This window comes from Ictalurus punctatus, chromosome 4 (genome assembly GCF_001660625.3).
Source record: "Ictalurus punctatus breed USDA103 chromosome 4, Coco_2.0, whole genome shotgun sequence".
Taxonomy (NCBI): domain Eukaryota; kingdom Metazoa; phylum Chordata; class Actinopteri; order Siluriformes; family Ictaluridae; genus Ictalurus; species Ictalurus punctatus.
This window is the reverse complement of record NC_071284.1, coordinates 33,627,278-33,641,034: the sequence shown is the minus strand read 5'-3', so window position 1 is coordinate 33,641,034 and position 13,757 is coordinate 33,627,278. Positions and strand designations below refer to the sequence as shown.

Below are 13,757 nucleotides of genomic sequence, written 5' to 3'. Positions count from 1 at the left end.
AAAAACACATTCACCGTGTGGGTTTTAAAGGCCAGGACTAGACTAGTGAGCGGCATAGGGTACGGAGCAGGAAGGGGGAATGACATAGGGCGCGAAGCAAAGAAAAGGAGCGACGTCCTCGGCCGAGCAGGAAGGCAGAACAGGAAGGCATAGCAACATCCGAGGCGGAGCAGGGAAGAAAAGCTGAGCCCTTGGCTGCGCCGGGAATCAGCTAAGACCAGCCAACCAGCTTAGGCTTTTAGTTTTAGATGTTTTTATCAGCAGGGACGTACTGTGCCTATTGTCCTGTACTGTCCTGTGTTGTTAGCACACGTCTTCACGTGCACTTTATGTAAAAATGTGTAGATCTTATTTAATTCGGTGTCGTCTCGTGGTTATTGTTTCGTTTTATGTAGCACCGTGGTCCTGGAGGAACGTTGTTTCGTTTCACTGTGTACCGTACCAGCTGTATATGGTTGAAATGACGATAACGTGAACTTGAACTTGGTATTTGATTGGAGAAAGAAAAAAACCCTAACAATCCTAAACATAAGGAATACCATTCCATTTTCACTGTTTGCTCCTAAAAGGAAAAGAGCAGGAGTTTGTTTTCTAACTCATCGTTTTCCATCACCTTTCCATGTCATATGAATGAGAAATCCTACATTAAGCAGTGGAGACAGCACGCACTGGACTCCAAAAATGGCTCTCATGTCATCTAGACACGATACTCTCATGTCATTGGTATTTTTCATACCACAGTAGGTTTCATGTTACTTTGAAGACTTTTACCCAACTGACTAGAAAAACCACCATTTGTGTTTGAAATGATCAAGAATTTGTGAGACATACGGTATATCAGCACGAGCCTTTTACTTATACCAAATTATTTCCATAATATAATCATGTTTGTTGTAAAGCTTGGCGGGTTAGCTTTAGACATTTTTTCTCAGTAATGTGTAAAGTATCTATTTGCTTATGGAAAAATGTTTTGCTTTTAGAAAATATGTATTCTTTTTGATAATTTATTTATTTTTCCAATTTAATACAATTAAAAGACAACAAATGTGGGAACTCGGAAGGAGCTTTATTTCTTGATGTTTTTGCAGACAGTGTTATTTTGTTTGTTGTAAAAGGTTCATTTCGTCTTACACCAGGTAATAGCTTCCATCCAGTATTTTAATACTCCTCTCCTTCTTCCTCTCCTTCACCATCAATGGAGTCAACACCAACTTCTTCATAATCCTTCTCCAAGGCAGCCATGTCCTCTCTGGCCTCAGAGAACTCGCCCTCTTCCATACCCTCACCAACATACCAGTGCACAAAGGCGCGCTTGGCGTACATCAGATCGAACTTGTGATCGAGACGAGCCCAGGCCTCAGCGACCGCTGTGGTGTTGCTCAGCATGCACACAGCCCTCTGCACCTTGGCCAGGTCTCCCCCTGGAACCACAGTGGGAGGCTGGTAGTTGATGCCCACCTTGAACCCAGTGGGACACCAGTCCACAAACTGGATGGTGCGCTTTGTCTTGATGGTGGCGATAGCAGCGTTCACATCTTTAGGTACCACATCACCACGGTACAGCAGGCAGCAGGCCATGTACTTGCCGTGACGTGGGTCACATTTCACCATCTGATTGGCCGGCTCAAAGCAGGCATTTGTGATTTCAGCCACGGAGAGCTGCTCATGGTAAGCTTTCTCTGCAGAGATCACTGGAGCATAGGTGGCCAGTGGGAAATGAATACGAGGGTAGGGCACCAAGTTGGTCTGGAATTCAGTAAGGTCGACATTGAGGGCGCCATCGAAACGGAGAGAGGCCGTGATGGAGGACACGATCTGACCAATCAGCCTATTCAGGTTAGTGTATGTAGGGCGCTCGATATCGAGGTTTCTACGGCAAATGTCATAGATGGCTTCGTTGTCCACCATGAAAGCACAGTCGGAGTGCTCTAGGGTGCTGTGGGTGGTCAGGATGGAGTTGTAGGGCTCCACCACAGCAGTAGACACCTGCGGAGCTGGATAGATGGAGAACTCCAGCTTGGACTTCTTACCATAGTCAAGAGACAGGCGTTCCATCAGCAGGGAGGTGAAACCAGAACCGGTTCCACCTCCGTAGCTGTGGAACACCAGGAAACCCTGGAGACCTGTGCACTGGTCAGCCTATAAAGAGAATCATAATAAATTTATTCATATTATTCTGTTATATTTGTAATTATCAGTAGACAGTTTGCTGACACTCACCAGTTTGCGGATCCTGTCCAACACCAGATCGATAATTTCCTTGCCAATGGTGTAGTGACCGCGAGCGTAGTTATTGGCAGCATCCTCTTTTCCTGTGATGAGCTGCTCAGGGTGGAACAGCTGGCGGTATGTTCCAGTGCGGACCTCATCTAACGGAAAAGTCCATATAAATTAGATTATGAACCAGACCATCACAGCCCCATTAGCTTTATTTCATTAACAAGTAAAGTCATGCACCATAAGATCTCAATCTTACCTATGACCGTGGGCTCCAGATCCACAAAAACAGCCCTGGGGACATGCTTTCCAGCCCCAGTCTCACTAAAGAAGGTGTTGAAGGAATCATCTCCACCTCCGATGGTCTTGTCGCTGGGCATCTGTCCGTCCGGCTGGATGCCGTGTTCAAGACAGTAGAGTTCCCAGCATGCATTGCCAATCTGGACACCAGCCTGACCAACATGGATAGAGACGCACTCACGCTGTGGGAGGACAGAACACAGTTAAGAAAAAGGAGCATTTCTGAAATAGACAGTGATCCTAAATATACCCTGCGACGGACTGGTGTCCCACGCGCACCCAGTGTTGCAGATCCACCTCACCCCTGACCAGGACAGAGTGTTACTGAGTATCCATCCATCTTCTATACCGCTTATCCTTTTCAGGGTCACGGGGAACCTGGAGCCTATCCCAGGGAGCATGGGGCACAAGGCGGGGTACACCCTGGACAGGGTTCCAATTCATCACAATGCACAATCACATACACATTCATACACTACGGACACTTTGGACATGCCAATCAGCCTACCATGCATGTCTTTGGACTGGGGGAGGAAACCGGAGCACCCGGAGGAAACCCCCGCAGCACGGGGAGAAAATGCAAAGTCCACACACAGGGCCACGGTGGGAATCGAACCCCCGACTCTGGAGGTGTGAGTCGAACGTGCTAACCGCTAAGATAGCAAAGACATTATCCAGATAGCACCAAAATCTATACAATTGCTGAGAAATGATCTGTACTTATGCAGCAGTCTGTTGTCACCCGGAAATTGTGATCTCATGATCATTTTACTGGTGACGTCCGTATTTCTTTGGAGTCTCTATCCGTCTGTTTGGGTCAAAATGACCAGTTTTAATTTTCTACACAAAGACGAACCATTTTTAAAAAAAAATTTTTTTTTTAGGTCAAACTATGTGTCTCTGTTGTAGATAGAAACATGACACTTTTACTTTACATTTATATGACACAGGTTATGCTTGGGTCATTTTGACCCAAGAATAAAAGGAAGTTTGTTCGTTTCAGATATTATTTTCTGTCTCGTCTGTATAAAGTCAAAATGACCAGTGCATCTATTGTTAAGGGGTTAATGGCTGCCGTAGTCCCTCCAGTATATCATATACAAGGGTATAGATTTGCATATGGACAGTAGGGACATGTCCCTACAAATATTTTGGAAGGGCAGAATTTAAGAATTTAGAATCTTTTAGTCTTTGATCTGTTGCTTAGAATAATTTGTATTTAAATGTAAATACAGATCTTAAATGTAAATATAGATGTTATATTTTAATAAACCATTTAGTTGTCAACCTTAAAGTCTTTTTTTTTTCCCGGGGTGGGTGGGTGTCCCTACCAATATTGAGAACAATCCTACACCCTTGATTTTATATATATATATATATATATATATATATATATATATATATATATATATATATATATATATATATATATATATATATATGAAATAATGAAAAAAATATGTTACGTAATCCTACTTTATATATTTCTATTTCATATAAAACAGAGGGAAAAGTGCTCACCATTGTTCCTGATGGGTTTGATGATGTCTCCGCGAAGAAATCTTACAGCTCAACAACTAACGGGTCGATGTAAGAAGAATGACTTTTGACTGCGCGAGCCCCCCTGTTTATTGACGCGTCGCCCTGGCGACAGCGTCTCCTGCATTCCTATTGGTCGTGCTGGATACGATGGCTGCTTACTATTGGATGAAAAGGGACCGTAAGGAAAAGATTCCACCCACAGCCTTACCATGTTACTGTCTCAAACACAGACACAGCCGTTTTATATGTACATACTACTTAATATACTGATAGACGTGTATTTTTTTTTGTTTTTTATCAGATTCATGATTATATCACATTCATGTTTCTGTATTGAATTCGAAGTAGAACAGTTGAGACGATTAGGTGTAAAAGTCTGTAATATTGACTTGTGCCCCACTGTTCTACTCTATTATTTAGGTAAAATAACAACAACAACAACAACAACAACAACAATAATAATAATAATAATAATAATAATAATAATTTATGATGTATTTTCAATTTTCAGTGCGACAGAGGGTCTTTAGGACTGATGACTTTGAGAAACTAACACTTGAGTAGTGTTAAATTTCAACTATACGAAGAGTTGATGTGAACTCTATTAACGTGTTCAAATGACCCTGTGGAGTGTGGACCCCTCCGGACCCTTTAAAAGTGTTGACATTAACTCCAATAGAGCTGATTAGTTTCTGTGGATTTTGCTGTGCATGAACACAAAGACAGAAAAAAAAAAAAAAACAGCAACGAAAAATAAATGCAAGACCAGGCGTGCAGTGCAAACTGTGGCTATAGACCCATAGGTGCTTGTTAAGTGAATGAGAATCAGGTGCAGGTGGTCATGTGATGATGATGATGATGATGATGATGATGATGATGATGATGCTGTGTGGTGCAATGGCTGCTGGGAACTGTAGTCCTGAGTCCCTTCCTGGATATCCATGACATTCATAGAAATGCTTGTTCCATGAGGACCTGCCGAGGTGTTTGTTAGTCATGTTTCACTGGTGGTGTGTCAAGCAGGAACACAGATAAAAGGTGACATTTCAAAAGTGAGCCTCGTGTATATCTTAGTTAAAATTCACGGCCATGCGTCTTGTTTTCTTTCTTCTCATCTCCATCCATTAAGTGTTGCTCGCGGAGAAGACGAGGTGATAGGGGAACAAGCCAGACAATTAGATTTGCCCCTTTATTGGTCCACAATTCTTTGGAACATGCCTAAAAATGACGCCTGTTTGCCAATCAGGCTAACCCAGGAGAGTCATTTTCCTCTCCATGTCATTACACAAACTTATTTTTCAGCCCCTTGAGGAAATTAAGAGAGCCCATCCATGGCAACACAAAGTGCTTCTGAAAACGATCTATTGTTTTATTACTTTGCTTTATATCATTTAATCAATGTGATGTGCACCAGGTTCAGCTTCAGTTCCCCGATGGCCTTATAGATTTCATCAGCGCCTTCATACACAGTCAAGCGCATTAACTCTAAAAGAGATACACTATGGCCGAAGAGAAGAGACTCTGGTCTTCTGGGATCACATGAACACTGACGATGTAACTATATTATTATTACTCTATTATTGTTATGATTTTATGTTGCTGTAGTTTCTGCTTGGGGTCTGAGACCTTCTTCTTCTTCTTTTTTTTACATGTCTATTTATTTTAATCCACAATCATGCCGTCTTTTCTCTCTCTTTCTGTCTCTGAGCACCGAACGCCTGAGGTGTTTTGGGTGTAGGGAGATCGGGCATAAACGACTGAGCTGCCCACGCAGAGCGGTGCAGATGGGGAGCTCCGGGGACGACACGGCCGGGGTACAGCTGCAGCAGCGTGGAGACAGCCAGCGGGAGAACACCGGAGAACAGGAACCCGGTGCAGACGGGGGTAACGACACACCGAGGTCACAGCAGGAAGAGGTCAGTGACGAACACAACACCACTGAAACAATCACAGCACCCAGTGATCGCACCGACACCCGTGCCCATGATAGCAATAAAACCGACACCGCAGACAGCTTTCATAGCAAACCCTACACCGCTATCGCTGTCGGAGCTAGCGACTCTGCACAACAGCTGCAGAAGAACCCACAGACAAGAACATTGAGAAGAATAAAACTGACCTGCAAACAACAAGGGAGAAGATGGACGAGGAGGACGAATCGTCCAGACAACCACAGCACAATGTTGAGACGGTGGAGGACTTGGGACCAGAGTGCGGCGCAGGAGCTACAGGAGAGGAACCCCTCACAGACACGGAGGAGGAAGACGTCACCTCAGACCAACCACACACTTTTAACTGTCCAGATCAAACTGAACAGTTCTACACCACAGAACAGAGCAACCGGGTTGTAGAACTGACTACAGGAAAGCGCAATATCTTACTGACTAATTACTTCCCGGACAGGAGAAACTTCAACTCTGCACAGCACACCATGGGCGTGATGTCACCAAGGAGACGCTTCAGACTGAGGAAACGGACATCAGCCGCAAGAAAGGCTTTAATATGAACATCACTGTGGACATGTCTACATTATATGACAAAAATGGATGTACAGTAAACTGAAGGGGTTTGGGTTCCTGGGTGGGAGGTGTGGATGGAATTTTACTGTGAGGCCGATTCCAGCGTCAGCGTGACAGAATCACAGTCCAGTGGTGAAAATGAAAGGAAGGGTGTAGTACAAAATCTTTTCACGAAAATCTTTTTTGACATCTTTGTACATATAACAAAAAAAGATAAAGTCCCAGATTGACATTTCTATCAAGTCTCTCACACTGTCGGTATCTATCACACTGCTGTTACAAGCTGAAAGAGCGAGAAGCTATGAGGAAGGGAAGTGTGCAGGCCGAAAATCATCCAAGATATGAACATGCTAATAGTGAGAGCAGCGGCAGCAATGCAACGTGTTCACAACAGCAGTGGATTAAATACAGACAAAGGATTTACAGTGCCGTCGTGTCTCCTGGGAACGGAGAGTAATGTGATTTAGGACACGTCCAAAGTGAGGGGGCCGTGAAGAATTGGAGAAAAGAGAGAACCGCTGGAGGAAGGAACTTGATGTGGTTTAAAAAAAAAAAAAACAACGGGTAGAGGGTAAAAGACAGAAATGCGTTTTAATCAGTATGTAGAAAAGGTCATCAGTGATGTCACCGTCTGATCATACACCGTGACGATCTGTGAAGCTGTGACTCCGTGACGCCCCTAGTCATGAAGATACCAAAACACACCAGGCTAGTTTGTTAGCTGAATGCAAGACACTTTAATTCCGCTTCGCACACAGGAAAAACGCTGATATATTTTTTCCGATTTTGCGGAGGAGCTGTGTACAGAGAGCCCTGACTGATCCTAAACCCACCATACACATTTATTATGGCTGCTGCTGGCTTCACATGAGAGCTCATTAGAAATCTTCCACTCTTGAATGCACGTGAATCAACTGTTTTTAATGCATCCTGCTTCAGGCTGACTCTCTAGCTCACAGCCACATCCTCGCTGCCGAATTAAGTCTTGATTTAATTTTAATTCACTTCAATTAACTCCAGTGACGGCTGGCGGTGATATTAGACGCCGGGCTAAAATCTAATATGTCAACAGCTCGAACAAGTATTAGTGCTGAGCATTAAATCACGAGGTCGCATTGATGGCGTCATAAGAATGATGTGGTACAAACACACACACACACACACACACACACACACACACACACACACACACACACACACACACTCGATAATAACAGGATTTAGGATTTGTTCTTTACTTGGACACTGTGTGTTTAATGGATCTACTTTTAACTCAGGGATTTCATCCTCATCCTCAAACATTAGCTGTGAAATAAACGTGTCGGTTTCATTCGGACGTGAGCTGAGGTTTGGTTCAGGAGGGATGAAAATCCCACAGGTATATGGACAAAAGTTTGTGTACACCTGACAATCACACCCACATGTGCTTCTTCCACAAACTGGTGCCACAAAATTGGAAGCTTTCAACGTTGAAGGACATTTTTGTACGCTGTAGCGTTAAGATTTCTTTTCAAGCATGACGACGCCCCTGTGCACAAAGCGAGCTCCATGAAGACATGGTGTGTTAAGGTTGGACTGGAAGAACTCGAGTGTCCTGCACAAAGCCCTGACCTCAACCCCCTCTGAACTGAACTGTAACTGGACTCTCCTCGACATCGCAACATCAGTACCTGACCTCACTAATGCTCCTGTAGCTGAATGAACACAAATCCCCCACAGCCACGCCCCAAAATCTAGTGGAAAGCCTTCCCAGAAAAGTGGAGCTTATGAGAGCAGAATCTAGAATGGGATGTTCAACAAGCACATAAGGGTGTAATGGGGAGGTGTCCAAATACTTTTGACCCTACCGTGTATAACACAAGATAACACCAATGTTTGCTAAAAATACTAAATGAGTTTTGCTGTGCAGTTCTCGACATTACTGAGTAATTCTGATGGTCTGTTATTTCTTAGCAGAAGCCTGAAAACGCTGATGAAATCATTTCGAAACAGTACTGTCTCTCAAATTAACCCCTAAAACCCCAAAGACCCATCTGAGGCACCTCATTTCCATTCCTCACTCTCTAACTACATTTTCACTGCATTTACTGAATAATTTATAGTACTTTCTGTATAATATGTCTTAAGATGAATAATTGAATACTAAGTTGGAAACATTTTCTTTGATAAGTAACTGTATAATAAGGAGCGTAATAAAATTCCTCCATTTCACATCGGGGTCATGATCACCCATTTGGGATTAATTATCTCTTAAATATGCACTGAAGAGAGTTTATACTACTTTAGCCTTATCCTAACAGTGTGAAGTAAATGCTACAAATAATCTGTAAGGTCACTAAGTTAAGGGCCTTAATCTGGTTCAACAGACACTGGAGGCCAGACGAACACTCAGTACCAATTACATCCCAGTTCCATCCCGGTTACATATCAGGTACATCCCAATTACATTCCAGTTCCATCCCAATTACATATCAAATATATCCCAATTACATCCCAATTCCATCCCAGTTACATATCAGGTACATCCCAATTACATCCCAGTTACATCCCAATTACATATCAAGTTATATCCCAATGACATCCCAACTACATCCTAATTACATCCCAATTATCTCACAGTTACATATCAGGAATATCCCAATTACATATCAGGTACATCCCAACTGCATCCCAATTACTTCCCAGTTACATATCAGGTACATCCCAATTACATATCAGATACATCCCAATTACATATCAGGTACATCCCAATTATATATCAGGTACATCCCAATTACATATAAGGTACATCCCAATTACATATAAGGTACATCCCAATTGCATGTCAGGTACATCCCAACTACATCAAAATTCCATCCCAGTTACATATCAGGTACATCCCAATTTCAAATCAGGTACATCCCAATTACATATCAGGTACATCCCAATTACATCCCAATTCCATCCCAGTTACATATCAGGTACATCCCAATTACATCCCAGTTACATCCCAATTACATATCAAGTTATATCCCAATGACATCCCAACTACATCCTAATTACATCCCAATTACCTCCCAGTTACATATCAGGTACATCCCAATTGCATCCCAATTACTTCCCAGTTACATATCAGGTACATCCCAATTACATATAAGGTACATCCCAATTATATATAAGGTGCATGACATGACAGATGACGCTGCCCCACTTCATCAGTGTCCAATCAGGTTACTGTCTAACCTGCTCTGCCTCAATAACACTGTCATTCCTGCTGAAGGTTTCCACTCGGTGACGTCCGTATCGGATATTACACACGTCTGTACGAAGACGCAGGAAACGCTCCTCGGGAGACAGGATGCATGTGATGGAGATGTGAGAAAGAGGCAAAGAGAGTGAGAGAGAGAGAGAGAGAGAGAGAGAGAGAAACCATCTATAAATGTTTGCCTTGCTTGTATCTTATATCGAACATTATTAAAGTAATCAGACCCACATTCAGCTGCTAAGGATGTATATTTAGTAAAGCAAAAGGAAAATAATGTTCAAGCGCGAGTAACATTAGTGCTTCGCTCACCTGCTGTAATTTTACAGAAAACGAACGAAAAGCGTTTGGTGAGAAAACGCTTTCAGAACAAGGTTCATTATCCTCGTCCTCTTTCACACACAATTATCATTAAGTGCCTTTTGTAAAGGATCGAACAAACGGTCGCTCCGTAAACGCGCCTTTCTTCATTCGACCGACTCGGACGATGACGTTTTAGAGACTTTAAGTAAATTAGGAAAAGTGTTACGAGCCAGAGCCAGATGTTTCCGGGCCCCTGGAGAACCTGAAGTTCAGCGTTTTCCCCGCTCCGACTCTCCTGATTCAACTAATCAGAACATCCCTGAGAGAAAGTCTCCCGTACACTCTGCTCAAACAGATCCGCTTCCAGAGTGAAGTAGAAAAGTCTTCAGGTCTTTCTAGGACCTAAGTTAATTTGATCAGTGCTTTATCGCGGATGTGGGCGTGGTTTAACGTGGGTCGGTACCAGCAGGCAGGTGATTGCGGACCAGCATGTTGTCGAGCTTCTTTTAACGTGATATCTCTATTCTGTTCTAAAACGTTTTAGGTTGTTGTCCAGCGTCCCTAGTGGCAGTAAAAACGCCGCGGAGATTGTTCCACGGAACACACGCGGGAGATTTTTTATTAGACTGCGTGACATACAGCAGAGGCGATGCTCGTCGTAATAAAAGCCCATTTTAATGCTCCACAAAGTCCTCGGTAGCATCGAGCGTTCAGCATGTAGTGCAGATGTGGAGTAGACGGTCGGCTTTATCTGTGCTGAACATTTCAGTGAGATCCTGTGAGATATGTGGTGTGATTTGAAATGATTTATGGACGTCGGGCCTTGGTGCATGAGCAGGACGCGGAGGACACAGCCTGAGTTAAAGGTCATCCCGGATCAGTGTAGGAAAATTCATTCCTACAGCCCTGCTGTGGTAGTGAGTAATGAGAAACGAGAGGGATTCGGTGTAGATAGGGGTGTGCGATGTGACAGAAATATGATCTCGCAAAAGTCATCCTCAAAGGCATTTCTATGATATACAATACGTCTCAGGATATTTAGGATTCCTCACAAACCGCCTCCAAAACGCTAGACTTTATTCCATGGGAACAAAAACGTACTGATGTTAATGTTTTTTTATATTTATGTCTGAATCGGTCACTCTGGGGTTCGATTTTTAAACTGTGAAGCGGGTAACGTTGCTGCCTCGCAGCTCCCCGGTTTGATCCTGAGCTCGTGTCACTCTCCGAGTGGAGCTTCACGCGTCCTCTCTCACCCGTGTGGGTTTCCTCAGGGTTCATCAGGTTTCTCAGGGAGGTGGAACGGCTATGCGAAATTGCCCCTAAGTGTGAATGTGTGTGTGTGTGCGTGCTGCCGTGTGATTCCCACCATCACCCACGTCATCCTCAGTGTTCCCGGGCTCGACTCCAGATCCACCGCCACCCTGACCAGGATAAAGCTCTTACTGAGAGGGAGCGAGTGAGTGAGATCCCACAGCTTCCATTTTTTCACACGTTACCGATATTACGCCTGTTAGAGCGTCACGTGATACCCGATACCGCCGTTACAGCGATGTCCTCGTAGTAACCATGGCAACGTTCGGCTGCCAAGGTATGCAAATATCCCGAGATGTGATTGCAGCATGCTTTAAGACGAGTCGTGTCTATATTCACAGGCGTCGTGCTGTACGTGTTGTGTCAGCCGACATGAAACGCCTTCATGACATGAAGTACAGTGTGTTCGTGGATATTAGAGCAAAATATCTCAAATCTGAACCTCCATACGGAGACTCGGTACCGAACTTTAGACACGTGGCACGTGTTAAGACATCAAACTGATGACCGGCCCAGGGTCACACACACACACGCGTCACCTTTAGTGAGAATGAAATTGTTAATTATACATCTGGAGTGTCAGACAGTTCCCCAGAGAGTGACGAGAGTAAGAGGTTAGGAATAATGCATGAGGGAGTTCGTGACTTTCACCTTGTTTGCTTGTGTCTTTTTTCCGGACGCAGTTTTCTGACCCGTAACTCTACCGGAAGTCCTTTAATGTCCCTGAGTCCAGCCTGGGATGTAACAAAGAGAATTATCCTTCGGTAACGTGATGTAGCTGAGCTGAAACTGGAATAGAATTAACCACACACACACACACACACACACACAATAACCACGGCGATGAACCCGTGCGAGGAACCGGCCATATTTCGAGTTGAATTAAGGAGACCATACGTCCTCTTGTTCCCGGACGTGTCCTCCATCCAGGATTTCTAAAGGCGGTGGTCTAGATGCTGTCGAAAACCCTCGTCTCAGATTCTTCTACTAAACGTAGACGAGTGAATTCCACACCATGAATATGAACGGAGAGCCCGGAGACCCAGCCGAAGCCTGCGTGCACCCGACTCTGAATACACGTCAATATGAACAGAACTTTTCGATTTAAGCCCCTCATCCTGAACACAGTCCGGCGAGAGGTGTCTGTGTTGCGTGAGGATCTCAGCAATGCAGCAGCAAAGGCGAAGCAGACTGAAGAAGATCTAAAAGAGTTTGTGGCTTTAGGTGACGGAACGTATTGCTCTTCGTCGGTCACGTTAAAGTGCGGAATTACGATGTGAAGCCGTACACAGAGAGGATTATAGCGAGAATACTGGAACAATTCAGTAGAGACATGAGTGTGGAGAATCTATCGTATGGAGTCGAACCCCCAACCGGTCTCCTTATTATAGAGCATAAAAGATCGATTTGAGGTGTGATGAAGACCGTTTAGAGTTTACAACACTAAACGAGATCGATTCCCCGAGAGCTTTCTGTACCGGTTTAAAGAAATAAAATCTCAGCTCTCGACAGGAAAGAAACTGTGCGTTACCTCTCCGGGTTATTTACCTAACGCAGAAGTATATTTATATCCATTAAGGCTAATGAAATGACTCTCTCAGAAGTGAGAGCTGTGCTGCTTAGATGTGAAGACGAGGAAGCTTTTTGGGTCGTCAGGTGTTCCGCAGCACAGATTCCCCACGTGACGGTGTGAGGGATTTAGACCGGACCGCAGAGGTACGAGGTCAGTGAACAGGAAGGCTACAGCGGGTTTGAGAGAACGGACGGCGCCGTGCCTGAAAAACAGGGAGAGACAGCTTCTCTGGGCCACGCTGCTGAACGGAGAAAGCCGCGAATGTCTTCACTGTCGCAACCTGAACGGAGTTTTCAGTCCAGAAAATAAAATGGCGTGTTGTTTATCACGGCGACGTCACTGTACGAGAATCCAGTAAACTACGTAGGATCTCCTCTACTGCTCACCATAGAGCACACGGACATGTTGTTTATGTCATTTTATTCAAATTTTATACTGAACTCTATACTGAAATTTTATACTGAACTCTATTCTGAAATTTTATTCTGAACTCTATACTGAAATTTTATTCTGAACTCTATACTGAAATTTTATACTGAACTCTATACTGAAATTTTATACTGAACTCTATTCTGAAATTTTATACTGAACTCTATACTGAAATTTTATTCTGAACTCTATACTGAAATTTTATACTGAACTCTATTCTGAAATTTTATACTGAACTCTATTCTGAAATTTTATACTGAACTCTATTCTGAAATTTTATTCTGAACTCTATACTGAAATTTTATTCTGAACTCTATAC

The 13,757-nt window shown here is 43.6% G+C and overlaps 1 protein-coding gene across 1 annotated transcript; it reads right to left on the bottom strand.

The window, feature by feature from the left end:
• Positions 1-1,047: 1,047 nt before the first annotated feature.
• Positions 1,048-4,177, bottom strand: LOC124628126 (tubulin alpha-1A chain). The gene is made up of 4 exons (XM_047155283.2): positions 4,039-4,177; positions 2,477-2,699; positions 2,221-2,369; positions 1,048-2,139 (listed from the first exon to the last, which is right to left on the bottom strand). Exons 1-4 carry the CDS (start codon positions 4,039-4,041, stop codon positions 1,159-1,161), a joined length of 1,356 nt encoding a protein of 451 aa, XP_047011239.1. The 5' UTR covers positions 4,042-4,177; the 3' UTR covers positions 1,048-1,158.
• Between the last annotated feature and the right edge of the window lie 9,580 nt (positions 4,178-13,757).

What these genes read in the sequence shown, in the direction of transcription:
- LOC124628126 (XM_047155283.2), bottom strand. An exon ending in TCTGGAGCCCACGGTCATAG is followed by an intron (nt 2,370 to 2,476) that starts GTAAGATTGAGA and finishes CTTTTCCGTTAG; the next exon opens with ATGAGGTCCGCACTGGAACA. An exon ending in TGGACAGGATCCGCAAACTG is followed by an intron (nt 2,140 to 2,220) that starts GTGAGTGTCAGC and finishes TTCTCTTTATAG; the next exon opens with GCTGACCAGTGCACAGGTCT.